General features: G+C 42.3%; 3 protein-coding genes across 6 annotated transcripts; all 3 read left to right on the forward strand.

Moving 5' to 3' along the window:
• On the forward strand, window positions 1-9,300 carry LOC134637783 (zinc finger protein 429-like). The gene is made up of 8 exons (XM_063488298.1): window positions 1-22; window positions 594-739; window positions 4,369-4,484; window positions 6,389-6,532; window positions 6,645-7,822; window positions 8,126-8,314; window positions 8,918-9,001; window positions 9,120-9,300. Exons 2-5 carry the CDS (start codon window positions 607-609, stop codon window positions 7,482-7,484), a joined length of 1,233 nt encoding a protein of 410 aa, XP_063344368.1. The 5' UTR covers window positions 1-22; window positions 594-606; the 3' UTR covers window positions 7,485-7,822; window positions 8,126-8,314; window positions 8,918-9,001; window positions 9,120-9,300.
• A 5,160-nt stretch (window positions 9,301-14,460) lies between these two features.
• LOC134637653 (zinc finger protein 429-like) lies at window positions 14,461-18,915 on the forward strand. Of its 4 annotated transcripts, none has more exons than XM_063488133.1 (5): window positions 14,461-14,539; window positions 15,247-15,413; window positions 15,500-15,615; window positions 16,502-16,645; window positions 16,758-18,915. In XM_063488133.1, exons 2-5 carry the CDS (start codon window positions 15,269-15,271, stop codon window positions 17,595-17,597), a joined length of 1,245 nt encoding a protein of 414 aa, XP_063344203.1. In that variant the 5' UTR covers window positions 14,461-14,539; window positions 15,247-15,268; the 3' UTR covers window positions 17,598-18,915. The 4 variants fall into 4 exon arrangements, with proteins under 4 accessions (XP_063344203.1, XP_063344205.1, XP_063344204.1 ...); XM_063488135.1 differs by lacking the exon at window positions 14,461-14,539 and adding an exon at window positions 14,570-14,769; XM_063488134.1 differs by lacking the exon at window positions 14,461-14,539 and adding an exon at window positions 14,777-15,080.
• Window positions 18,916-20,099: 1,184 nt separating this feature from the next.
• Window positions 20,100-26,989, forward strand: wu:fe05a04 (zinc finger protein 668). Its single transcript, XM_063488261.1, has 4 exons — window positions 20,100-20,160; window positions 20,570-21,173; window positions 23,000-23,967; window positions 24,641-26,989. Exons 2-4 carry the CDS (start codon window positions 20,579-20,581, stop codon window positions 25,388-25,390), a joined length of 2,313 nt encoding a protein of 770 aa, XP_063344331.1. The 5' UTR covers window positions 20,100-20,160; window positions 20,570-20,578; the 3' UTR covers window positions 25,391-26,989.
• The last annotated feature ends 38 nt before the right edge of the window (window positions 26,990-27,027 follow it).

Below are 27,027 nucleotides of genomic sequence, written 5' to 3' on the forward strand. Positions count from 1 at the left end.
ACCGTAGACTCGACGACTAGAGGTAATGGCTTGTAGCGAATTATTTGCCTTTCGTTTAGGTCTTAGCTTGTTTCGTATTGATTCGCGGCAGATGCATGTAAACGTCACAAGATGAGTTAAAAACAATTGGTATGTAAAAAAAAAGGGGACACGGAAACTCTATGGTCCTCTCTGGGAGTCGGTGTCAGCGCCAACCTGCAAACTAGTAGTGAGCTAGCACGGTACTTTTGTTATTAACGTTAACGTAAACATTTAGCTAAGGCGGTTATCGTAATTGAAACAGCCTCAGTTTACCGCGTGGATATATCAAAGCGTTTTTTAGCGAAGTGAGCTGTATAGAGGTTTCACGGCCTTTGGGTTTTATACGCTGCTGATTCTAAAGACTGTTGCATTGGCGTTATTTAAACCAACCTAATTAGTAAGGCGATTATTTTTCTGTATAGTCATCTGTTGAACTTAACGTAATGACCACATATCTGCGTTTCTGGCGCTGTTATGTTTCCCGCTGTTTATTAAACTAGTGTTTGTTCCACGTGGAAATTAAACTGTCTTTCGTGTCTTTTTTGTTTTTAAATTGACTCCGGGAAGAACAGCGAACATCGCAGCATGGACTCAGAGATCTTGAACATAGAGGAGATTGTGATGGGACGGGGCTTGCCAGATCCACTCCCGGAAAAGCCGGTAGAACCCTACAAACCCATCACTCTGAATGGACCTCCGGCTCCCTCGGTTCATTCCTGTGAGTGATGCAGTGATCACACTACACAGCTCTGGGTAGTGTATCCAGATGAAGGTCAAGATGGCGCCTGTGTTTGGCTGTGCCGCTGCCTTCGTCCGAGTGTTTGTTTATTTTATATGCTATGCAAGTGTTTTTGTTACTGTTCTTTCTGGTGTAACCTCCCTTCGGATTTATGATCGTCATGCGTTGCTAGCGATCAAATCTGCAATGGATAACTTTCAGAGTCAACGAAACGAGGCTGTTTTCCTACCGCCGTTAGAACACGACGCAACACCCGGTCTACCTCCACTCTTGCCGGTTAGCTCATTTTTGCTTCAGAGGCCTCGTCGGAGAAAGCGGGGGAAGCGAGCCGGCCTTCACGTCCTGCTCCGTCGTCTCCGGAAAGAGATGGACCTTCGGGGGCTCTATTCCTGGGTTGCTACCGGTGAGATTCGGCTGAAACTTGTCGGAACCGGATTAATCCCCACAACCCACCATGAGTACCACCCAGGCTGTCATCTGAAAGCATGGAAACCCAAGCCTCAACGCGGCAGGAACCCTGTTTTGCTGCGCGGTTTAGCGCATAGCGCGGACCCTTTCCTTGGAAACTCTACCCCTGTCCTGGTGAGTCGCAGCCTTAAATGGATGTTAATTAATGCCCGCTCAATCGCCAATAAGTCTTATATTTTAAATGACTTGTTCTGCTCCGAGAAGCTTGACTTCATGTTTATCTCTGAGACGTGGCAACGTGAGAATGAAGTCTCACATCTTTTAGAGCTTTGTCCCGCTGACTGCTCATTTCTCTGTGCACCTCGGATATCTGGACGAGGAGGTGGAACAGCTGTAATTTTTAAAAAGACTTTCTTATGCCAGATGATTTCTTCAAGCTGCTACAACTCTTTTGAGATGCTTATGATAAAAATTGGAAGAGAACAGCCCATATACGGCATTTTAATTTATCGTCCACCTGGGTCTGCTGCTTCTTTTCTGTCAGACCTACAAGACCTTTTAACTTCTACCATTAAAATGGGCAAGGTTATCATTGTTGGCGATTTCAACATTCATGTGGATGACTCAACAAACAACACCACTAAGGAGTTCCTGAGCATTATGGACTCTTTCAACTTTGTTCAGCATGTAGCAGGGCCTACTCATAGGGCTGGGCACACTTTGGACTTGGTCTTCACCTGTGGTGTTTCCCTTGACCACATGAACTTAAATGAAGTTGTTTTTAGCGACCATAAGTCAGTTTCTTTTACTGTATCTGTTAATTCAGAGTCCCACCCTCAAGGTTCTATTAGGCGCAGGCGCTTTATTGAGGACTCTACAATTTCTGAGTTTTCCTCTCTTTTTAACTTTAAAAGTTCTTCTAATGAGGTTGAGCTTTTAACTAATTCTTTTAATGAACACTGTCTTGCCATTCTAAATCAGGTTGCTCCTTTCAAAAGCAGTTATTGCTCTCTTAATTCACGCACACCATGGTTAAATAATCAGACTCGTGGTCTTCGACGATCCTATCGAAAAGCAGAGCGTCTGTGGAAGTCCACTGGTCTGACTGTCCATCGTGAGCACTTTAAAGAACTACTTTACCTATATAATGAGTCAGTCAAAGAGGCCAGATCCTCTTACTTCAATAATCTTATAAATCGCCATAAAAATAATTCAAGAATTCTATTTGATACCATCAACAGTATTGTTTCTCCTCCAACCCAGCATGCTCTGTTGCTCTCTGATGAAGATTGTAATACTTTCCTAAATTACTTTGTAAATAAGGTGATGGACTTGAAATCTAAAATTTCCTCAAGTGCCTCCCCTTATGAAGACACCCCTTGCTGTCTTGGATCATTTACCTCCTTTTCTCCAATCACACTAAATGACTTAATTATAGTTTTAGGTAAAATGAAATCCTCTTCATGCTCTGTGGATATATTACCTCACTCTGTTCTCTCTGGGTCTATCACCAGCATTGGCCCCACTTTACTATCCATCATCAACAGTTCACTGAGGCAAGGCTGTGTTCCATCTCATTTTAAACATGCTGAGGTAACTCCTCTGTTAAAAAAACAGAACCTTGATCCTAGCTCTGCTAGTAATTACCGACCTATCTCAAAATTGCCATTTTTAAGTAAATTACTTGAAAAAATTGTTGAAAACCAGTTCAGGTCTCTATTATGTAAACTAAACATCCTTGACCCTTTTCAGTCTGGCTTTCAAAAGCAGCACTCTACAGAGACCGCTCTCCTAAGAGTCTATAATGATCTGTTAATGGCATCTGACGCAGGGAATTGTTCTGTGATCATCTTGCTTGATCTTAGTGCTGCCTTTGACACAATCGATCACAAAATCCTACTTAACAGGCTCAAGATTCTGGCTGGTATATCTGGCTCTGCCCTAGACTGGTTTTCTTCCTACTTATCAGACAGGACCTTTTCTGTTAGGACTGACAGGTTCACCTCTGACATTGCTGCCCTGACCTGTGGGGTCCCACAGGGTTCAGTTTTAGGTCCATTACTATTTTCTTTTTATATGCTTCCTTTAGCTGGTATCATTCAATCTTTTAGCGACCTGTCTTATCATTTTTATGCTGATGACATTCAGCTCCATATGTCTTTTAAGCCTCACCAGCTGGATAGGCTGTCCACCCTAGTCCAGTGCTTAACCCAGGTTTCTGATTGGCTTTCAAGCAACTACCTCGTTCTAAATACTAACAAGACCGAGACCATGATCATAGCTCCTCCTGAGCTACATTCTAAAATTAGTCAGGTTCTTGCCTCTTTCTGTCCATCTGTCAAGTCAAATATTCGAAATCTCGGAGTAATGTTTGACTCTTCTCTGGGCCTCGACTCTCATGTAAAATCTTTGTCTCGTTCCTGTTTCTATCATTTAAGAAACATCTCTAAACTGCGACATATGGTTTCCTCAGCTGAACTGCAAAAACTAATTCATGCATTTGTGTCATCACGCTTAGATTACTGTAATTCCCTGTTTACTAGCTTGGATAAATCATCTCTCTCTCGCCTCCAGGCAATACAAAACGCAGCAGCCAGACTATTAACTCGTTCTACCAAGCGTGTTCACATCACTCCCATCTTATATTCTTTACATTGGCTCCCAATTGAGTTTAGAATTCGCTTTAAAATTCTTGTTTTAACATACAGAGCACTAAATGGCCAGGCCCCAGATTATTTATCCAAGCTTCTTATAAAATACACTTCTGCTCGTCATCTCCGCTCACAGACTCAGAGTCTCTTAGTTGTTCCCCGTACACGACTGAAGACAAAAGGGGACAGAGCCTTCCAGTCTGTTGCACCAAGGCTGTGGAACAATTTACCTCTACAGTTACGTTTGCTTGACTCTGTGGATTGTTTTAAAAAACAGTTAAAAACCTTTCTGTTTAAACAAGCCTTTTGTTGATCTCTTCATATTTTATATTTTTACATTATTTACATGTGATCTTTTATATTGTGTACATTGTCTATTGATTTTATTGTTTATTTTAATATTTATGTACAGCGCTTTGTGATGGTCTATCTGTGAAAAGCGCTTAATAAATAAAGTTTACTTACTTACTTACTTACTTACTTACTTACTTACCTTTTAAATCAGCTTCCTGAAAGCAACAGCACATAATAAATCTGTTGTGGATTCAGACCAGCATGAAAACCTGCAGTGCTTCCAGTGCTTCATCACGTTCTGCAGTGCAAAAGCCAGGGAGAGACACATGAAGAAGAGCCACCGGGAGGAATACAAGCAGCAGCTTCAGCAGGTGAGAAGAACAGAGTGTGTCATTTTTAATTAAATTGATGACCTTTTTGTGTCTTAATCTATTCACCAGAGTTCAACCCTGCTTAATGATGGAAAGTTGGGATTTTTCTTTTTAATTTCCTTTTCCAATTTTGCAATAATGAAACTATTAAAAGCGCAGATTTGTGGGTTTTTTGTGGTTTTAGCTGCCATTGACCCATAAACAAAGTCCTCCTTTGGTGGATAAAGATACTCTAAAAAATAGGGATGTTCCAGTTTATGTTGAAGAACATGGATCTGTAAAAACACCCCATGTGTTTGAGAACAATTTATCAAGAGTAATCACTTTCTCAAGTCACTAGATCATCCTTTATATTCAGCCTATGCGTGTAGCATTTTGCACCAAGCAGAATATTGCACACATTGCCCTGGTGTTGCAAATGTTAGCATTCCGAGGGCCAGTAATGTCCCATTTGTGTTCGCCTCATTAGTTGCTTCGCACATTACATTAGGTGCTGTTATGGTGCTTTTGTCCATTAGTGATCTTCTGTATCACCGTTACAGAAATCTCTGTCTTTGAGTCCCATGCCACCTGGAAATCCCTGTGCACCCTTTGTCATGTAAAAGCCTGCACAATCAGACTTCTCAGTCTTAACCCATCCTCATTCATTTTGAAAATGACTGCAGCGAAAAAAATCGGGAGGCGTCCGACCCACTGAAATGACACCATAGTGCAGGTTACACTACATAGCTTTCGCATTATACACTACTCCTCAAGGCACCAGATTGCTCCGGTTGAGTCCGTAGAAGCCCATTTTTCTCTAAAGGAGCCTTCACACAACTCTGTGTCCAAAACATGAGGTTTTAAATGTTTCTCCTCCCCTTGTCCATTAGTGATCTTCTGTATCATGCCATCTGGAAATCCCTGTGCACCCTTTGTCATGTAAAAGCCTGCACAATCAGACTTCCTCAGTCTTAACCCATCCTCATTCATTTTGAAAATGGCTGCAGCAAAAAAAATCGGGACGTGTCCAACGCACTGTAACAACACTGTAGTGCAGCTTACACTATATAGTCTAAGGAGCTTGGAAAGAAAAGCGTCTGGACTTCTTTAAATTGCTTGAAGACGTTTCACCTCTCATCGGAGAAGCTTCTTCAGTTCTGGGGTCAAATGGTGAGGAGTCCCAGATTTTAAGCCCTATGGGAGTGTCCCCCCCCCCCATGGACCCCCTATTGATCATTTACGTAATCACATGAACCAAGGTGTGAAAACGGGTGTGGGTCACAATCAGCCAAGGTTTCGGGTGAACCCACTGTGAAACCTAGCCCCACCCTGTCATGTGACTTACTGAAGTCAAATGGCTGGATGTGAGTGGGCGTTAAGGTGTCTGGGAAGGGATCTCAAAACTGGATTATAGATGGCAGACAGTGTCGTAAGCCACCGCCTCTGTTCAAAAATGGTCTTTCACAGTGGACATAGATGGCTTCTTTCAAACCATCTGTCTTTTGAGGATGCCAATGTTCACATTTTGGATAGAGAAGACAGATGGTTAGGGGGCCCATTGTCCCTCTTGGGGGGGGACACTCCCACAGGGCTTAAATCTGTGAGTCTCCACCATTTGACCCTAGAACTGAAGAAGCTTCTCAGATGAGAGGTGAAACGTCTTCAAGCAACTTAAAGAAGTCCAGACACTTTTCTTTCCAAGCTCCTTAGACTACGATGACCTGGATGACTGAGAACCTTCACAGACATACTTACACTATATAGCTTTCACATAATACACTACTCCTCAAGGTGCCAGATTCCAGTTGAGTGATTAGAAGCCCATTTTTCTCTCAAAGAGCCTTCACAACTCCATGTCCCTAATAGCAGCTTCAGGTTTTAAATCTTTCTCCTCCCCGTTCTTTTTGGTCATCTTTTCTCAGGGAAACACATTGTTCACATGCTACGTGTGCGACCGCACATTTCTGTCATCTGAGGAACTGACGCAGCACCAGCCAACACACAGCAAGGACGACAAGCCCTTCAAATGTGTTCACTGCAAAGAGAGCTTTAAAACGTTCTCTGAAGTGAGTATAATTTACCAACTATATTAGAACATACAGCAGAATGAATCAGTTTCTAGCTTTATGTATTTGTGCTTAATGTTTCTGCATAACCATTTACTTCTCCCCTGTCTAGCTCACATCCCATAGAAGACAGGTGTGCCCAGAGAAACAGATGGTTTGTAAAGATTGCAATGAAACGTTCCGTAGTGCCGGACTGCTGCGTGCTCATCGCCTGACCCAGCATCCACGCCCAGATGTCGAGACTACAGAACAGCCAGAGGATTCTACAAAAACCCATCGCTGTAAGAAGTGCGGCCAGGGATTTGAAGCTGAATCGGAGCTGATAGCACACCAGGAGAAGTACCCCGAAGGTCAGCAGTGCAACGGCAGCGCTTCATCTGTCAAGAAACGCGGACGGCCTGCCAAGGCCGAAGACCCGGCAGGTGCTGAGAAAAAGGGAAAGCGGAAAAAGAAAGAGGAAGCAGACATTCCCGAGGAGACCGTGAAGGCCGGCAGCACATCAGACTTGACGGCAACCCCAGCAGAAGAAAAAGGGAAAGCAGGCGGAGCAAAGCGTGGCCGTCCCTCGAAGGTGACAGCAAAGTCAGAAACGGAAGACAAAACTCCCGAGGACGAGAGTCAGGCTTCAGCAAAGGAGAAGAAACCTAAAGCAGAGCCGACCCCACCCCGTCAGCACCCGTGCCCCGAGTGCGACCTCACATTCCCCGGCTTGATTCAGCTCCGTGCTCACAAGAAGGAGAAACATGCCCCACAGAAAGCCCACCCCTGCGAAGAATGTGAAGAGAGCTTTGCCTGTCCAGAGCAGCTGGATGCCCACATGTCCCGGGCGCACGCCGTGGGCCGATTTGCCTGTCCGACCTGCGGGAAGAGCTTTGGCCGAGAGCGCACATTGAAAGCTCACCAGAAAAGCCACCCAGAGGAAAAGCCTGAAAACACAAGTGGAAAAAGATGATTCAGACACTAATTGAGACAAATTAGATAGAATTCAACACTGCATACTTAAGAAATTGTTTTCATTACAGGGTTTGGGCTACATCACTGAAAATGAGGTACAAGTTCTTGGAAGTGATGAGATCAAGCTTGAAGAGAACAGTTCAAATCAACCACTGACTGCATCCACTAGTCAAAATAGACAGACTGCAAGCGTGCAGCCGCTACATCATCGCGATATAAGGACTGTTCTGGTGAAAGAGGAAAGCAGCCTCATACTGAATGATGTTCCAGCCACAAGTGGCAGCAGACACATCCGCTGGAATGTAGAGGCACTTAGCAAAAATAAAGTCATCCCAAGTAAGTATTAAGGTTTCTCAACCAATATGTAATTTTAAAAATATTGATTTCTGCAGTCTGCATACCAACTGGCACAGTATCTCTTGATTTCTTTTGTAAATCAAATGTTAGTTTTTTGAGAGTAACAGGATTTCTGATTATTGGATAGACCAAAGTTTAGCTGGTACAGCTTCCACTCATGGCTAATCACCTTCTGATACTAGCTTGATACTTAAAACCTCAGCGTACAAGTGGTCACAATCAGTATAACTCTCGGAAAAACATTGTGTCATGTTAAATCATGTTCTTTTATTTGTATTTTAGCAGTAGAGGTCGGGGAGAGGACAACGGACTGTTGTATCTTACCAGAGTTCAACACCAGCCAGTGTATTTTCTATCCAGTAAAGGAGGAGGAGAGAGAGGTCCTAGTAGAATCTGCTGGGACCAGCAGAAACCCAGAGGGATCCCACGATGCAAATCAGACAGAAAGTCAAACAGCAGATTGTGATATACGTAAGTAACTCACTCGACCTCCACTTACTTTGAAGTCCACCATTTTTAACCCTCAGTCGTAAAAGGCTGATGGGGTATTGTCATCACCCTGCTGGATGGGCGGGTGGGCAGCGTTGACCCCTAAGTCTGTGAATGCGATAACCACATAGTAGCTTCAAATTGATACCACAGGTTTATTTGCTAAAAACCTTGGATGAGTTTGGATCTTGGTGACCTTGGCCTAAAGTTCACAGGTCAGGTTTTCTGAAAATCTGGTCAATGCAGTAACTTCATTGGTCGGGATGTAGGATTTTCAAATTATTACTGTCAGTGCAGCTACTAAAAATCTCAGGTGATTTTAATCTCAGTGACCTGAACCTCAATGTCAATATCAGCAATCAAGAATTTTGAAAATCTTACGAGTGCAATAACTCAAGAAGGAAGTCATCTAGGATTTTCAAATTGATGACATAGGTGTGTCTACTAGCAGGTTGCACTGACAATCGCCAGTATTTTTCAGTTATACAAATGGAAGAGACTTGACTTTCTTATCGATTTTTGTATTTGGTATTCTCCAAATACTATATAAAGGCTTATATATTAATTTTGAGTCTGTTTAAACAGGTGAATCGATCCATTCTGTACCAGACTATCAGGAAACAACAGTCAAAGGTCTTTTCTCAGATCCTGAGGTCATCGATCAACAAGGTTTGTTCCCTTTTGTGGAATGATTAGTATTTATATTTGAGAGACTTTCTTAAGCTGTTTATTGATGATGTCAATAAAACTTAAGATGATCCTCTTACATAATAAATCTGTCCTTTAGCTGTGTCAGACTCTGAGTGGCAGCACCTACCAGATCTTCGTGAGTTTCTCCTCCAAAGTCCCGATGAAGAGGATATGGGTGGTTTTGAATTGTCAGATCCTCAGCTTGATTCAGAAGCAGAAGTAATGGCCTGTTTCTCCAAGAACTCTACCATCAGCGCACAACAGTCGGATCACACATCGCAAAGGTACAGTAAGACCTTCTTTGAGTCTACAAAACTATCATACATAGAAATAACTCTAAATACCTTTTTTTCTAGTATTGCTGTTGTTCCTCTGTTACATACATGTAAGATTTGCTCTTGATGTTTCTTCTTTTTACTTTATTCCCCCCTTAGTTTGTCAACATCCGTGATCCCGTCTAATGCACCAAGAGATGGCAACAGAACCAGAGAGCCCATTGATTACTTCTCTAAGTACTTTGGTTGGGATACCTGGGTAGAAATTGCCAACTGTACAAATAAACTGTCCAACATGCCTGACGCTGTCACGGCCAGGGAAGTTGCACGCTTTGTTGGGATCCACATCGCAATGGGAACTTTGAAGGTTTGTATTTCTGCCTGTCTGATTACTTAAATTATTACCTCACTCTTGGTTAGATGCTAAAACTTCATTTTCCTTTTTTTTTCTACTGTTACTTTCTTAGTTTCCCAGTGCAAAGCTCTACTGGGAAGACTTGACTAAGGTGCCGTTGATTGCTGAAGCCATGCCGTTGTCCCGTTTCCTCGAGCTGTCTCGCACGTTGAAGCTGACGTCTTCAAAGTATCCAGCCAACGCTAATCCCCACAAAGGAACTTGTGATAGTGATCAATGTGGTGACAAGGCAAATGGCTCAGATGGTTCAAAACAGGCTGATCCCCTGTGGAAAGTTCAGCCATTATTGTGTCGTTTCAAAGCAGGGTGCCAGTCATTAAGACGAGAGGGCGATTATGCAGTTGACCAATATCCACTTCCTCTCACTGGGAAGGTGCACAACAACAAACTGTCTCTCTACAGCACTGCGTTAATTGGATTTGATGGCTTACTCTTACATGTCGATCTTAAGGTGGATCTCTCAGACAAAGAAGGTGCTGTAGAAAAAATGGTCCCCAAAGGTAGTATGGTGTTCCTTTGCAAACAAGAACTCTCCACCCCTGTGATGCTCGAACGCCTTTTAGCTGCTGGGGTTCATGGAGCAGGCAGGGTGGGAGGGGCTCGAGGACAGATCGGGGATGAGTTTGTGAGCTCAGATGGGAAGTTGATGCTGCGCAGATCCCATTGTGGCTTCATACTTTCTACTGCGGGAAATGGCCAAAGGAGCGCAGCCTCTCTCATTGAAAACTTTGAGAAAGCCCAGATGTCGGCCCGTCTCCACAGAGAACTGAAAAATCTTTATGCAATTCCCCTCACTGCCTCTGCACCAAGCTGCTGGCCCCAAGCAGTGCTCTGGTACCTCACTGACCTGGCTTTGGTAAACTCCTGGCTCCTGTATCGACAGGATTTCAGAGCATCCGTGCCACCTTTGACTCTCATGGCTTTCAGATTGGAAGTGTCCAAGGCTTTGATCTTCTCTAGTAGCTCGGATACCCAAGACTCAGTTCCTCCCCAGCCGCCGGCAGCAGAGGTTCACACAACAAATGAAACCCGCAGTCCCATCCTGGTGGAGGAGAGTCCTCTGCCAGACGCAGCCACACGATATGACGGTTCAGGTCACTGGCCGGAGCAGCTTGGAGAGGGAGAGGGGGGCAGGTGCCGTTTTGGGGACTGTCAGAGGACATCACGAGTGTTATGCCTCAAGTGCTGTGTCTTTCTTTGTATCTCACGTAACCACAACTGCTTTTTGAATTTCCATAATCAGGGAAGTTTGGGAAAAGAGTAGTATCTGCTACAGAATTTACCAATCTCTGATTGTAACTGTGTTTTTGGTGTAGGGAAACTCACTGCCTTTCACTGTCATTCTTTTTTAGGGCTGTTGTGATGCATTTTTAAAAAATCTTAATATGTCATTTAGGAGTTATAAAAAAAGAATTTGCCTTCAGAAAGAAAAAAAAGACTCAGAGCCACACACTGTGCTGGAAAAGAAGTGTAAAAAGATGTTGTTTTTCACTGTGGCCATCATGATACTTTTGCCCTCAACTATTTATTTTCACCTGATCTAGTTTACATTCCATAGTGAGCTTATTTTTTGGCTCTGAGTTTTAGTATTAAAAAAGTATTATTTATTTGAGTTTTAGAAAACAATAAAGGACAAATGGGAACATAACATGCGTCTTTTGATTTGTTTATTTATTCATTTGAGGACTGCTTACACGTTCAAAAGAAAAATGTGCCAAAACATATTAAAGCTCTTGTGTACTGAAATAACCAAGTAGGACACAGTACTGCAACAATAACAGAAATTAAAGTGTATCGGTCACTAGACCATCTTCCACTAATGCCGTATAACAATGGTGAAAACTGAAATAACTAAAAGAAACACTATACTAGCACATAGAGTCGATGCATGCCTGTATGAGAGTTGAAATACAACATATTACAGAGTACTGTACAAACTGGTGGAAAAAATTTATTCAAGTTACAAATACACGTCAAAATGGAAGAAGTGTTTGTAAAACTTGCAACCAAGTTTTTACTCACCCATCATTTCTTTATATTGTGCTAGGAAAAGGGGAAATAGGTGATTTATTGAAAGATGCAAATACATATATGTATGAAAAATCTAGAATATTAAGCAAAAACAGTTTATACTATTCTAGCAAGCTTAAAAGTCAACATTTGGCATGAGCACTTTTATTCTACATCACAGGCTGAACTCTCTTAGACAAGCTTACTTTTAGATACTTTGGATGTTGACTTCAACATGATCCCACACCACTTCAGGTCCATGCTCTGGGAAGGCCAATCCATGACTGATTTTTTTTTTATCCAGGTATGCTTTTAATGCATTGGAAGTGGGTTTGGGTCATTGTCATGCTGAAAAATTAAGCAATTGCCAATCAGAATATTTTCCAGTGGTATTGCATGGTGAACAAAAGAAATCTGATGGTACTGATGCTGCATTCATAATTCAATCAATGTTGATGAAATTGGGGCGATCGTGGCTCAAGAGTTGGCAGTTTGTCTTGTAATCGGAAGGTTACCAGTTTGAGCCCCAGCTCTGACAGTCTCGGTTGTTGTGTCCTTGGGCAAGACACTTCACCCGTTGCCTACTGGTGGTAGTCAGAGGGCCCGGTGGCACCAGTGTCGGGCAGCCTCGCCTCTTTCAGTGCGCCCCAGGGCAGCTGTGGCTACAATGTAGCTTGCCATCACCAGTGTGTGAATGGGTGGATGACTGAATGTAGTGTAAAGTGCTTTGGGGTCCATAGGGACTAAGTAAAGCGCTATACAAATACAGGCCATTTACCATTTATACCATAACGCTGTCAGTTAAATTTTGGACTAGACCATGACAAAGCCTTCACTGATTTTCAGTCCAGTAACTTGACATACCTCAGCCCTTTATTCCCTGTTTCCCTTCCTTATAAATGGCTTCTTGGCAGCCAGGCTTTCACTGAGACCATTTTTGATGAGACTGAACAGTAGATTGATGAAGTCAAGGGCCAAGTCCACTACTAAGGATGTCACTTTTAGATACTGTTTGTCTGTCATTTAAAAGCTCTTTGTGAAGAATTATTATAGTTTTCGTTTTCAAATTCGTTTTATTTGTATTTCGTTTTGACTTTTTGTTTTTATTTAGATTAGTTTCACTTAGTTTCCAGAGTGGATTTCCTTTTTTCAGTTTAGCTTTTACTGTTTATAAATCTATAGTTTTTGATTATTTTTTATGAGTTTAGGTGGAAGTTTGAGTCTTTTTTAAGTATTAGAGTTTTAGAGTTAGTTAATTATTAGTATTCATTAGAGACAAGATTTTAGAAAATCATTACAATTTAAAACAGAAATTTTCTTTACATTTTATTTCATGTTAAAGACTTTTACAATAGCTCACACATTTTCTTTTTAAATCTAGTTTTAATATTTAATCACCTAAAATACTTTTTGCATCTAGTTTTAGTTTAGTTTTAGTTTACTAATAATAACCTTGTTTGGGAATTACCTAGTTGGTGCAATATAAATCGGTTCTTTGCTAAGTTTTCTGTTTTCTCTATACACAAAATCAGCTCACCAATTGAATTAGGTACATTTTTTATGCTTGAATGATTCATAGATCAGTGTGAAGTGGCTTAACAAACAACAAGAAACACTCCTCTGAAAATGTTGAGATGTAAGGCCTGAACTGTGAAAGAGAAAAAGCAGTTAATGGCCAATAAAAAAACTTTGAAAGACCTTCAGAAAGCCTGGAGAAGTAGACCGCTTTTAAAGGCAACTTTTAAAAATTACACGAAAGTCTGACTCATTGGAAGCAGAATATGATGAAATGAGCAGTGGAATAATGAAATAATTCAGCTAATTCAGCTCCGTTCCTCTTCACCATCTACACTGCAGACTTCTCCCACAACTCCACCCAGTGCTTCCTGCAGAAGCTCTGATGACTCTGCAATAGTCGGCCTCATCACTGATGGGGACGACAAGGAGTACAGAGAACTGACCCAAGACTTTGTGGACTGGTGCCAGCTGAACTACCTCCAGATCAATGCCAGTAAAACCAAGGAGCTGGTGGTAGACTTCCGCAGGCACAAGCATCCTCCACTGCAATTCCAGTGTTTTCTAATTTCTGCTACATAACTTTGCACTTTTGCTGTAACAAAACAAATTTCCCACCTGTGGGACTAATAAAGGTCATCTTATCTTATCTTATCTTATTACAGTAAATTTTACAAACTGGTGGTAAAAAGTAAATTACAAAAGACATCAAGATGAAAAAAAATTGGAATCTGTAGACCAGATACTCAGTTTTAATCATTAGCGGTACAAAACTCCATCTGCGCGTGTGTGTATGTTCAGTATATGATAAAAACACAGTAGTAGGCTGAACGATTACTACAGTATGTAGTGGTTTTGTGTCACGTGACAAAGATCGAGCATAGAATCGATCTTAATAGAAAAGATTTATTCAAACGCTTCTGCCCGTGTGTATGCTGTAGTTGATTTTATTAGTTATCTAAGTAAAATAACATGTAAGAATCAGAAAATAACGTTATTGTAATAGTAGTTCGCGCAATAACATTGTTAATGAGTTTTGTTTTAAATTGAAAGTTATATTTCTTCACTTATGCGATGTGATAAGACTTGTGTTCTGTATATGCGTTGGGCAAACTCGGCTTGCTCATATACGACCATTTAGATTTTGCATCTAAATATGAATCAATAACAACATCGAATACTTCCAGGCAGCCATCTTAGCTGTACCGACGGCTACCACACAGCAGGAAGTGTCCGATCTATCGGTTGCACTTCTCTGGGGTCAACTCTCTCAGTCAAACTACCCTGAAAGAGCGGTTAGAGGTAATGGCTACTCTAGCTTGTTAGTCGAATTATTTGCCTTTCGTTTAGGTCTTAGCTTGTTTCGTAATGATTCGCGGCAGATGCATTTAAACTTCAGAAGATGAGTTCAAAACTAGTGTGTAAAAAAGGGGACACGGAAACTCTGTGGTCCTCTCTGGGAATCAGTGTTGTTAGCGCCAACCTGCAAACTAGTAGTGAGCTAGCTAACGTTAGCGCGCTAACTTAGCACGGTACTTTTGTTATTAACGTTAAAGTAAACATTTGGCTTAGGCGGTTGTGTGCTATTGAAACGCCCTCAGTTTACCGCGTGGATATATCAAGGCTCTTTTAGTGAAGTGAGCAATTTCTGCCACTTGCAGGGCTGTGTGGAGGTAGCTAGCATGGCTAGCGGCCTTAATGTTACGGTAACGTTAGCTAACAGTGGCTAAAACTTGAGTAATTCCCGCGGACTAATAGTTTCACGGCCTTTGGGTTTTATACGCGGCTCATTCTAAAAACTGTTGCATTGGCGTTATTTCAACCAACCTAAGTAACCAACCTAGTAAGGCGATTATTTTTCTGTATAGTCATCTGTTGAACTTAACGTAATGACCACATATCTGCGTTTCTGGCGCTGTTATGTTTCCCGCTGTTTATTAAACTAGTGTTTGTTCCACGTGGTAATTAAACTTTGTTTCGTGTATTTTTTGTTTTTAAATTGACTCCAGGAAGAGCAGCGAACATCGCACCATGGACTCGGAGATCTTGAACATAGAGGAGATCGTAATGGGACGGGGCTTGCCAGATCCACCACCTGAGGTTCCCCCGGAAAAGCCGACAGAACCCTACAAACCCATCACTCTGAATGGACCTCCGGCTCCCTCGGTTCATTCCTGTGAGTGATGCAGAGATCACACCTTTTAAATCAGCTTCTTGAAAGCAACAGCACATAATAAATCTGACATTCTGTTGTGGATTCAGACCAGCATGAAAACCTGCAGTGCTTCCAGTGCTTCATCACGTTCTGCAGTGCAAAAGCCAAGGAGAGACACATGAAGAAGAGCCACCGGGAGGAATACAAGCAGCAGCTTCAGCAGGTGAGAAGAACAGAGTGTGTCATTTTTAATTAAATTGATGACCTTTTTGTGTCTTAATCTATTCACCAGAGTTCAACCCTGCTTAATGATGGAAAGTTGGGATTTTTCTTTTTAATTTCCTTTTCCAATTTTGCAATAATGAAACTATTAAAAGCGCAGATTTGTGGGTTTTTTGTGGTTTTAGCTGCCATTGACCCATAAACAAAGTCCTCCTTTGGTGGATAAAGATACTCTAAGAAATAGGGATGTTCCAGTTTATGTTGAAGAACATGGATCTGTAAAAACACCCCATGTGTTTGAGAACAATTTATCAAGAGTAATCACTTTCTCAAGTCACTAGATCATCCTTTATATTCAGCCTATGCGTGTAGCATTTTGCACCAAGCAGAATATTGCACACATTGCCCTGGTGTTGCAAATGTTAGCATTCCGAGGGCCAGTAATGTCCCATTTGTGTTCGCCTCATTAGTTGCTTCGCACATTACATTAGGTGCTGTTATGGTGCTTTTGTCCATTAGTGATCTTCTGTATCACCGTTACAGAAATCTCTGTCTTTGAGTCCCATGCCACCTGGAAATCCCTGTGCACCCTTTGTCATGTAAAAGCCTGCACAATCAGACTTCTCAGTCTTAACCCATCCTCATTCATTTTGAAAATGACTGCAGCGGAAAAAATCGGGAGGCGTCCGACCCACTGAAATGACACCATAGTGCAGGTTACACTACATAGCTTTCGCATTATACACTACTCCTCAAGGCACCAGATTGCTCCGGTTGAGTCCGTAGAAGCCCATTTTTCTCCAAAGGAGCCTTCACACAACTCTGTGTCCAAAACATGAGGTTTTAAATGTTTCTCCTCCCCTTTCTTTTTGGTCATCTTTTCTCAGGGAAACACATTGTTCACATGCTACGTGTGCGACCGCACATTTCTGTCATCTGAGGAACTGACGCAGCACCAGCCAACACACAGCAAGGATGACAAGCCCTTCAAATGTGTTCACTGCAAAGAGAGCTTTAAAACGTTCTCTGAAGTGAGTATAATTTACCAACTATATTAGAACATACAGCAGAATGAATCAGTTTCTAGCTTTATGTATTTGTGCTTAATGTTTCTGCATAACCATTTACTTCTCCCCTGTCTAGCTCACATCCCATAGAAGACAGGTGTGCCCAGAGAAACAGATGGTTTGTAAAGATTGCAATGAAACGTTCCGTAGTGCCGGACTGCTGCGTGCTCATCGCCTGACCCAGCATCCACGCCCAGATGTCGAGACTACAGAACAGCCAGAGGATTCTACAAAAACCCATCGCTGTAAGAAGTGCGGCCAGGGATTTGAAGCTGAATCGGAGCTGATAGCACACCAGGAGAAGTACCCCGAAGGTCAGCAGTGCAATGGCAGTGCTTCATCTGTCAAGAAACGCGGACGGCCTGCCAAGGCCGAAGACCCGGCAGGTGCTGAGAAAAAGGGAAAGCGGAAAAAGAAAGAGGAAGCAGACATTCCCGAGGAGACCGTGAAGGCCGGCAGCACATCAGACTTGACGGCAACCCCAGCAGAAGAAAAAGGGAAAGCAGGCGGAGCAAAGCGTGGCCGTCCCTCGAAGGTGACAGCAAAGTCAGAAACGGAAGATAAAACTCCCGAGGACGAGAGCCAGGCTTCAGCAAAGGAGAAGAAACCTAAAGCAGAGCCGATCCCACCCCGTCAGCACCCGTGCCCCGAGTGCGACCTCACATTCCCCGGCTTGATTCAGCTCCGTGCTCACAAGAAGGAGAAGCACGCCCCACGGAAAGCCCACCCCTGCGAAGAATGTGAAGAGAGCTTTGCCCGTCCAGAGCAGCTGGATGCCCACATGTCCCGGGCGCACGCCGTGGGCCGATTTGCCTGTCCGACCTGCGGGAAGAGCTTTGGCCGAGAGCGCACATTGAAAGCTCACCAGAAAAGCCACCCAGAGGAAAAGCCTGAAAACACAAGTGGAAAAAGATAATTGAGGCATGGAGACTTTGCAGATTTTATTCATAAATTTTCCTTTTTACCCACCCCTGTCTCTCTTTTTCTTTTTTTAAACTTTGGGGATCTCGTACTGCAGATGATGTTGGTTTTTGAGAATGAAGTTTTGGTGATGAGATTGATTTTGATTACCGGCTGTTGAAATTTTGGTCAAAGAGACACATCTCCTAAATTAACTAACCAGATATGAAACCCAACTATTACACCGTTTGTCACAAATTAGTCTGTAAAAACAGAAACTGTTTGGATTAACTTTTTAAAGGATTTTCTTTTTTAAGTGTGAAATGCGTGTGAATTTATTACTTTGTGTTTTGAGTTGTTGAACTCACTTTGTGGTAAAAAAAAAAAGTTCTCTCTTTTTTTTTTTCTCCCTTAAATTTTGGGCAATTACATGTGTTGAGGTAAATTTAGATACCTGGTAGCGATACTATGTTTCATTGTTTAGTCATTTTTTTTGTTTGTTTGTTTTGTTTTTCAAGAAGAATTATGTCATGTACAGCTTCGGGTTCTTATTGTGCATTTTTACACTTAATATTTTGATTATATTACTTTATAAATTAAGTCTCATTGAGGAGGAATTTTAAAATAACACGATTAAGCTCTGCTGAAAGTTTATTTTTTGCTAAGTGCTCCCAGTTCAATGTGGAGTGGTTGGCATGTGGGCAGAAATGATCCACTTTAATCCTGATTTGTCTGATGCTAAAATGTAATCCCTTATTTTTTCACTTGTTTAAAGGACCAGTGTGCAGGATTTAGGGTGGTCTATTGGCCAAAATGAAGTACAATATTCATAATTGTATATACTAAACTGGAATTACTAACCACATTAGTATCTACAGAGGGAGACGATCCTCACCTGAGAGAGGTCCGTGTAGTTTTGTAGAGAAGAAAACTCTGTAAACGTAAATACATGCCATCCATGTAAAATGCAAAGTAGGTGTGTCATGTAGTCGCCATTTTTCTATAGTAGCCTGGAATGAACAAACCAGACCTTAGCCACAAGAAGGGCCTTTCCTGCTGTTCAGTCACAAGTAGTTGTATATGCTTGGAAAATGACTTTGGTCGCAATCTGCAACCTCACCACTAGATGCCAATGAATCCTACACAATGCTCTTTTAAAATGATCTTTAATGTCTTAGACATTTTTGAATGGGACTGGTGGTTCTTTAATGCTCTAGCATCCAATAAGGAACTGTGTATATCATGTGTTACTCACTGATCGGATTGTTCTTTCCCCACTGCAATGTGTCTGGACATGAAATAAAACTTGCTATCCCAAGGGAGGCTGCTGAAAAGATGACTCAACTTATTGTTTCTGTTCTTATTTGGAATTCAGGAGCACCAACTAAAATGAGGAGTTGCATTGCTGTGGTGATAATGTAGTTTGTTTTGAAAATGATACATGCTGGGTTTCATGTTGTTTTGAAATTAGTATCTATTTTTAGCGTAATGTTAAGAAGGCCTTTTTTTCTCCAAGCCTGGAAGAGAACTAAGTCTAAATGGTGGATTTTCATTGACATGCTCTTCCTAAGTAGCCTGTGGCATGATGTTATTTAGGATTTTCTAATGTTAATGCACTATTGGGTACATTATAAAGGTTCAACTACTTGTTAATTTCTAATCAATCGCACAGAAGAAACTAAATGCAGTGGCATGTAGACATTGTCAAGATGACCTGCTGAAGTTCAAACTGGGCCTCAGAATGGGGACGAAGGGTGATTAAGTGACTTTGAACATGGTGTGGTTGTTGGTGCCAGACTGACAGGTCTGAATATTGCACGAATCCACTGGGATTTTCACACATAACCATCTTTAGGGTGTACAGAGAATGGGGCAAAACAAGAAATTATCCAGCCGTTTATCTGGGTGAAAATGACTTAGTGATGGTAGACATTGGAGGAGAATTGCAAGACTGAAATTGATAGGAAGGTAACAGTAACTGAAAAACTGCTGCTGTGCGTTCAGAGCATCTCTGAACGCACAGCAGCAGAAAGGCACACCTGGTGCCACTCTTCTCAGTCCTTAATAACCTGGCTCTTCAAATCTACATTCTAAAGTATTATTGTGTAAGATACTGAACCCTCAGTTTCTCCTGATGCATCAGTGTGTGTATGAGACTGTTACAAAGTGCATAGGGGTGAATGAGACTTGTTGTAGAAAGGGCTTTGAGTGCTCAGCTGACTAGAAAGGTGCTATGTAAATACCAGTACATTTTCTGCCATAGCTTTCCATTATAACCTACATATAAAAATCTCAGAGAATCCATGCATTTATATGAATGTAACTAATAAGATACAAAACTGACTTTAATACCTATGAATTATAAGACCAGTCTAAACCACACTACATATGATCTTTTTTACAAAATGTATTTAAAAGTTTCTTAAAATATTGCCCTACTTGCACACCTGTGCAGCTGTAAGACCGTGTAATACCACTCCGAGCCACCAGGCGTGCTCCAGCGTTTGTGTGAATTATTTTCCCTGCGCTTATTGTTTTCCTTTTTGTCCTTATTACCTCGATGTTCATCTTCGGTTGAGGTGAGTTTGTAGCTGGCTAATTGGGTTATCGGTCTTATTTTATGTCATGCTGAATAGTGCTTTTGTTTTATCGTACAAATTAGACGTGTCATATGTTTCGATGTTTTTTTTTTGTAAAGCTAGCATCGAGAGAAAAGGTTGTAAAAACCACGCTTGGCTTCATCTGCTTCTCCTGCCAGGTGAGAGAGGTGACCAGCAATTCTTTAAGGTGTGGCATGAACGGCTTTAAATTAAATGTTGAGAATAAAAAAAAGGATCCTGAAGACTTGTAACAGTCGATCGGCAGATCAGCTGAAGCACATTTGTGCTAGTGTTTGTTTATTAGTACACGTGCACTAACTGTGAGACGCGTTAACGTTTTAAATGTTAGCTGAACACGGACCCCTCTCTCTGTTTCATTACTCCTCAGCCTCCAGTCATGTCCATTGAATACACCATTGATATCCAGCTGACAGAGTTGGGATTTCCGGACATACTGCAGCCGGAGGAGGCTTTGGTCAGACAAACACCGTGTCGCTCCACATCATCTGATGGCTCCATCTCACCCAGTCACTCTCCCACTTCACTTCCAGCCAAACATAAACCGAAACGGCTGCTCAGAGGTGGCAAAGTAGTAGGTGCAGCAGGACAGACCTCAGACACCCAAGAAACCACAGTGGCCTCTGGGCCATCCAAACGGACTGAGATGTTAAACTGTAAACGGCTGAATCCCACAACAAAAAGGCTGCAAGACAAACAAAGTGGCAGCGAGACAGCGCTCACTAAGCCGTCAGCACCCACAGTGATGAGTGATCCCACTGCTTTACAAGAAACCACAGACATTCCCCCGGTGATCGCTGAACAGGAAGGAGGGGGTGGTGATGGAGGTGGAGGAGGGCAGAGACCTGATGTAGACATGGCTGAGGGTGAATCGGCAGAAGTGCAGGAGGATGACTCGGATGACAGTGAAGTGTCAGAGGTGTATGAGGAGGAAGAGGTTGATGAGGAAGAGGAAGATGAGGAGCTAAGCAGTGGTAAGACCATATGTTAATATCACACATGCACCCATGTGCAGGTGAAAGGTTCAACACAAGATAAACAAAATGTCAGATTTTCCTGTAATTGGCAGGTAGTTGCTCCTGATACACAAACTAAATGCCGAGTAAAATGGCCTTATTTGCATAGTGGTTTTGAAGTCTGAGCCTGTGATAGTTTCCCTTAGTGTTAACAAATCTCATGAGAACAACAACAACAAAGTGATCACTAACAGGGCTCAAAGCTCATTTCCCTTTATTTATCTTTATTTATTTTTATTCAGAAGCGACTAAAACACATGCGCATGTTGCACTTGGCCTTGCAATTGTTTACTCATTTGCATGAACCTTGGCACTATAGTGCTTAACGTCTCCTAAACAGACAGACTTTGATACACCAGTTTTAGTAAGTTTGATAAGAACATTTCGCTACTTTTTGCTTCTCGACCTTTTTGGGTCTTTTTATCTTCGTTTTAAGTTTAAGGTTTTATGACCTGTTTATTTTTTTTTATTTTTTTCTAAACCTGCAACATTGACCGGCCTCAATAAGAGTCTCATGCAGACCTGGGCATTATATGGCCTGCAGGCCACATTCGGCCTTGGATCAATGGGAAATTAGGATTCAAACATAAATGAGTATACATCATGCAGTTTGTCCCATTTCAGTCACCAAACACTCTCAAAGGATAGTGATTTTTTTATTTTTGGGGGGGAACTCACAATACAACTTTATTCCTTTTATTTTGTAGGCAACTTCTTATTTTGTTTAATTGAATAGTTTTAATGTACAACTGCAGATTCACTGTAAATGCTTTGGAGCATATGTTAATGAGAGATTGTGAGTTTGTTTCCCCCAAATTTATCAGTTGACATTTAAAAGACTGATGCAGAACGTAGTTTTTTTTTTTTTTTTAACAAGATATGGACCTGTAAGTATTTGTTTTGTGAAGTCAGAGGTAAAGCTGTGTGCTTAATTTGCAGAGCAGATTGCTGCATTTAAGGCAGGGGTGTCGAACTCCAGGCCTTGAGGGCCGGTGTCCTGCAGCTTCTAGATCTCACCCTGGGACAACACACCTGAATCAAGTGATTAGCTCATTACCAGGCCTCTGGAGAACTTCAAGACATGTTGGGGAGGTAATTTAGCCATTTGAATCAGCTGTGTTGGATCAAGGACACATCTAAAACCTGCAGGACACCGGCCCTTGAGACCTGGAGTTCGACACCTGTGTTGTAAGCCATTCTGTGATGGGGAGTTTGTCAAAGAGTGTTTGGTGCTGAGAAAACAGTTATTAGACTGAAGATGCTGCTGTAAATCTGGAGCTTCACTTTAAAAACAAAGCTGACAATTTTTGATTTTTCTCCTTGGCTCTGGATGAGCTGTGATGTCCAAGGTTGACTTTTTACTTACCTTTGTATGGGTTAGGGTTTGAGATCATGGAGGAGTTGGCAACACCGACTCAATGAAAGGGACTATGACAAGTAGTTCAATTCAATTTTCAATTCAGTTTTATTTATATAGCGCCAAATCACAACAACAGTTGGCTCAAGGCGCTTTATATTGTAAGGTAGACCCTACAATAATACATACAGAAAAAAACCCCAACAATCATATGTAGTAACAAGTAGTAACTACATGCTGGCTGGGACTGAAATAGGACAAAAAGGCAGGTGTTTCAAATGATGGCTGTTCACAGCTGACATGGAATGTGTTTTTTTTTTTTTTTTTTTTTCTTCTCAGTTTTCTCACTGGACAAGAAAAAAGAAGTGAAAAACAGCAGATGACTCTTTTTAATTAGCACACTTCCTTCCTTTTTCCCCCCCTCTAGAGTCGAGTCAGTCAGGTGACTACCGGTGCAGCGTGTGTCAACAGCATCTGCCCTCCAAGTTCAAGCTCCACGATCACATGAACCTCCACACAGGAGCACGTCCATACTGCTGTGCAGAGTGTGGGAAGCGCTTCTGCCAGATATACAACTATCGCGTCCACCTGCGCACGCACGCACAGACCAAAGTGGATCGTCTCCAGTGCCGGGTCTGTTTGATGGGCTTTGCGTCGCAGGAAGATCTGAACGACCACCTGGCAAAAACTCACTTGGAGGACGAGTTCTATGAGTGTGACCTGTGCAAACGCGTGTTCACGTCCCTAAAGGCATGTGAATATCACGTGCAGCTACATAAGAGTATGCTGAATGTCATGTGCGAAGTGTGTGGCCGCAACTTCTCATCGCCGAAATCCCTGGCGCGCCACCGGAGGAAGAAGTGCCACCGTAATTTTAAATGCACAGACTGCACAAAGGTGTTTACCAAGAAGAATGCGCTGCTAAAACACAGTTTCTCCCATCTGGGTTTGTTGCCTTACACGTGTATACGGTGTCGCTGCCACTTCCGATTGGCTAAGCTGTACCGCCAGCACAAATGTGAACCTGAACGCATTCACTGCGTGGCGTGTCTGAGGGAGTTTCTCAGTCAGGAGGACTTCCAGCAGCACAAAAAGGACACGGGCTGCTGGGGCAATCAGGAGCCGAGTGAGAAAACGAACGAGATCAGATGTTTGGAGTGCGGACAGAGGTTCGACTCTTCAGAAGAGCTGAAGAAACACGCTGGAGCTCATCAGAGGGTGCTGAAGTGCGCTGAATGCGGCAAGGGGTTCCGGTCGGCCTTGCTGTTGATGTCCCACATGGGCGGCCATGCCGGGCAGTCACCCTGCCTTTGTCAGAGCTGTGGACTGGGCTTTCCCCACCAGCAGAACTATGACAGCCACCTTAAGACATGTGGACAAACACCTCAGTCTGCGGTGAGTGTGTGAAACTTACAGAGAAGTTTTTACACTGCTGCTGCCTCTTCTGTTAAAGCACGCTAAGAAGATTTTCCATCTTCCAGATTTCAGTTTGGCACAGAAATACTTTAATGAAACAACTTCATTTCAAAATCAAGTTGCACAGATTAACTGAGCTAGTCAGGCCAGATGAACGCGTAGAGCCTCCTACAGCTGCTGCTGGTTGCCATGGAGCTATGTGGATGACAGCAGCCACTTTTCTTTGGCAGTGGATTTTAAGGGTTGTGGAAAACTGTTTCCTCCAATTCGCAATTACTGTTTATATCTGTATTCTCAAACATGAGAAACCTGCTTAATCGATTAACCCACAAGTAGCCAGGTGTCTGTGTGTAGGTGTGGCTGTATTTCTTAGCCAGCTATTTTTGTGTCAACACAAAATGATTCTAAACCAGGATCAATTATTGACATATGTGAGTAAATAGGAGTGCGTATCGGTCTTATCCTACTCTTGATCTTACTCATTGCAGGATGTTTTTGTGCAACATGAACAACCTTTATAGCAACCCATGGTTTTTTTTTGTTTGTTTGTTTTTTTGCTGTAGCTACAGATATGCTCAGAAAACTGTTTCCAAGAACTCTTTTCATATCATAAAGTCACACTGAAATGCTTTTGTTATCTTTCCCCTTCTAGAGTGCCACCAAGAAACGTGTGTCTTTAAAGAGCTCTGCGCTGGAGAGAAAAAAGCACAGCACTACACCAGACTTATCAAACACAGCAAACGCAGTCACTTTGCCCGCTGTTGTTTTAAACAACCCTGCTCCACCAGTCGAGGATACTAGCAATCCAGGTCACGTGACTGAGGGTGTCTCTACTGGCACTGGTCCATCAGACGGGTTGTGGAAGCTAACTCTTGACAAACAGCCGCCTGCTGGTGTCAATCTTGTCTTGTTCGTTCCTGTTTGTCCAGCGCAAGCCAACGGGCTCCCGCTCCCATCTGCAATCCCTCAGACACTACCCATCACAGCTATGCAAGCTCTGCCCGAAGGTCCGCTTGCAGTCGGTGCTGCTCTTGGAGCGACACTAAATGCCCCACTGGATCTGTTAACTGGGGTTAAACAGGATCCAGAAGCACCCTTGGATCTGTCTAAGAAGTCTGCAGTGACGTACCTTCCTGTTAAAAGTGAACCAGAAGAATCTGAAATCTCAGAACAGGTTGTAGATGCTGGAAGGCAAGAATTTGAAAACCATCACAGCAAAGTGACAGCTAAAACAACCTCAATAAAGACAGCTCCCACAGGACTCATAGTGGATATAAAGAAAGAGCCTCAAACCTCTGGTTGTGATTTGTGGTCGTCCGAATCAAGCCAACTGACAGACTACAAGCTAAAAAAAGAGATTAAGATTGAAGTTAACATTTCAAGTGCTGGTAAGGAAAAGTAAAGTACAGCAAGGTCAGAAAAGGAGAGAAGGATCACATTCCCTACCCTGTAAAGGAAGCATTTAATATACTGTTAGAATTACATACATTACTGTGTAATTTGTATATTGACCATCATACGGTTTTATGACAAGGCAGCATTTTCCTATAACTATTCCCACTTTTGTCACCAGGATAGACTATTAGTGTCTGCTGTGACTGTGGTTTTTGTTTCAGAAGCTCCATTCAGAAAAACATAATATTGCTGGCTTCATCAGTTTATCGAAGGGGATTTTTTTTATGCCTTTACTTCATTACTGTTACAATGGTGGATGCTCATATTAAACGTAGCCAAAGTATGATGTCAGTGAGGGTGTACTCACACTAGACACGGTTGCCTGAGCATGATTGTTCCTGCTCCCCTGCACTCAACTATCTAGACACAAGTATGCATTACTTTGTCTGAGCATCTCAGCTCCTCCCTCTCTCGCACACGCACACACCCTGAAAAGCACTCTTGCAAGCTCACGATCTTTTTACACGTTGTTGCTTAATTGGAAAAGTCGTGTCTCCTAAATGAGTTTCGCCGGAGCCGCTATCACTGAGAAAGCTGAAGTTAGTCAGCAGCAATTGCACTACATCAATGTCACAACAGAGCCACTTTTGTAACGTGTCCCAATCACAAAAGACAAATGAGCTCAACTCTGAGGGTTCAACTGCACTCCTGCATGATACAGATCGTCTCATGTGAGTACACCCTGACCGGGGATATCCTTGGTTGGTCATCTCAGGCATACAGCTATAGGTATAAGCACACAAGCTCCTCCCACCTGCTGTATAAAACTGTTTGGGGGTAGGGGCTGCCATTCAGAAGAAATAGAGCTCCATCATGGACAGTATAAGAATATGTCTAGCTTATTTTGAGCTTTGAGCTCATAGGTCACTTTATCATGAATTGGCCTCTACATTCAGAAATATACAATGACTGAGAGAATCTCGATACGTGTGCAACAGACTGGAGACGGAGGAATGTGTCTTTACCCGTTCAGACTCGATGATGGTTGTCTAGTAAGATGATCATCATCGCTTCCACAGAACGGTGACCAGGGTGCTGGTTCAGACCTGAAGCTGACCTGCTCACATACTGTTCATATTAACAGACAAGGATCCATGTCTGAAAGGGGTCAAAGTGTGACAGTTTTCTTGCATCTGTAATTTAAACAAGACATTCCAAGCTTTTATTTATCGAGGCACTTTTTTTTTCTTTTCTTTTGTATTCAGATATAAGGCTGTAAATTCAGCCAGTTGCTGGAGGAAGAATGAATGGAGATGAATCCTATGCAGTGTGATGCAGAATTTCTATTAGCATTAAAATTTCTGTCATGTTCTTCTTATTGTCTTGGAAAACTGATTCTTTTTCTAAACTGTGTCAAAACTAGAGTGAAACAGGGTCTTTTTTTCCTTCTGAAAGCTTGTTTTGTATAGTAACTAGCATTTTAGTGCTATGTTAAATATTTCATGATTTCATTATGAATGGTACTGATTAGTAGAATGAATATATGTCTTCTTGTGATTAACATTTTGTGACTCTAAACAGTCTGCAGGTATATTTTGATGTTTTTCTAAAGGTTAATAAATGCTTGTTTGGATGCAAGGTGAT

This window comes from Pelmatolapia mariae, linkage group LG10_11, assembly GCF_036321145.2.
Source record: "Pelmatolapia mariae isolate MD_Pm_ZW linkage group LG10_11, Pm_UMD_F_2, whole genome shotgun sequence".
NCBI lineage: Eukaryota > Metazoa > Chordata > Actinopteri > Cichliformes > Cichlidae > Pelmatolapia > Pelmatolapia mariae.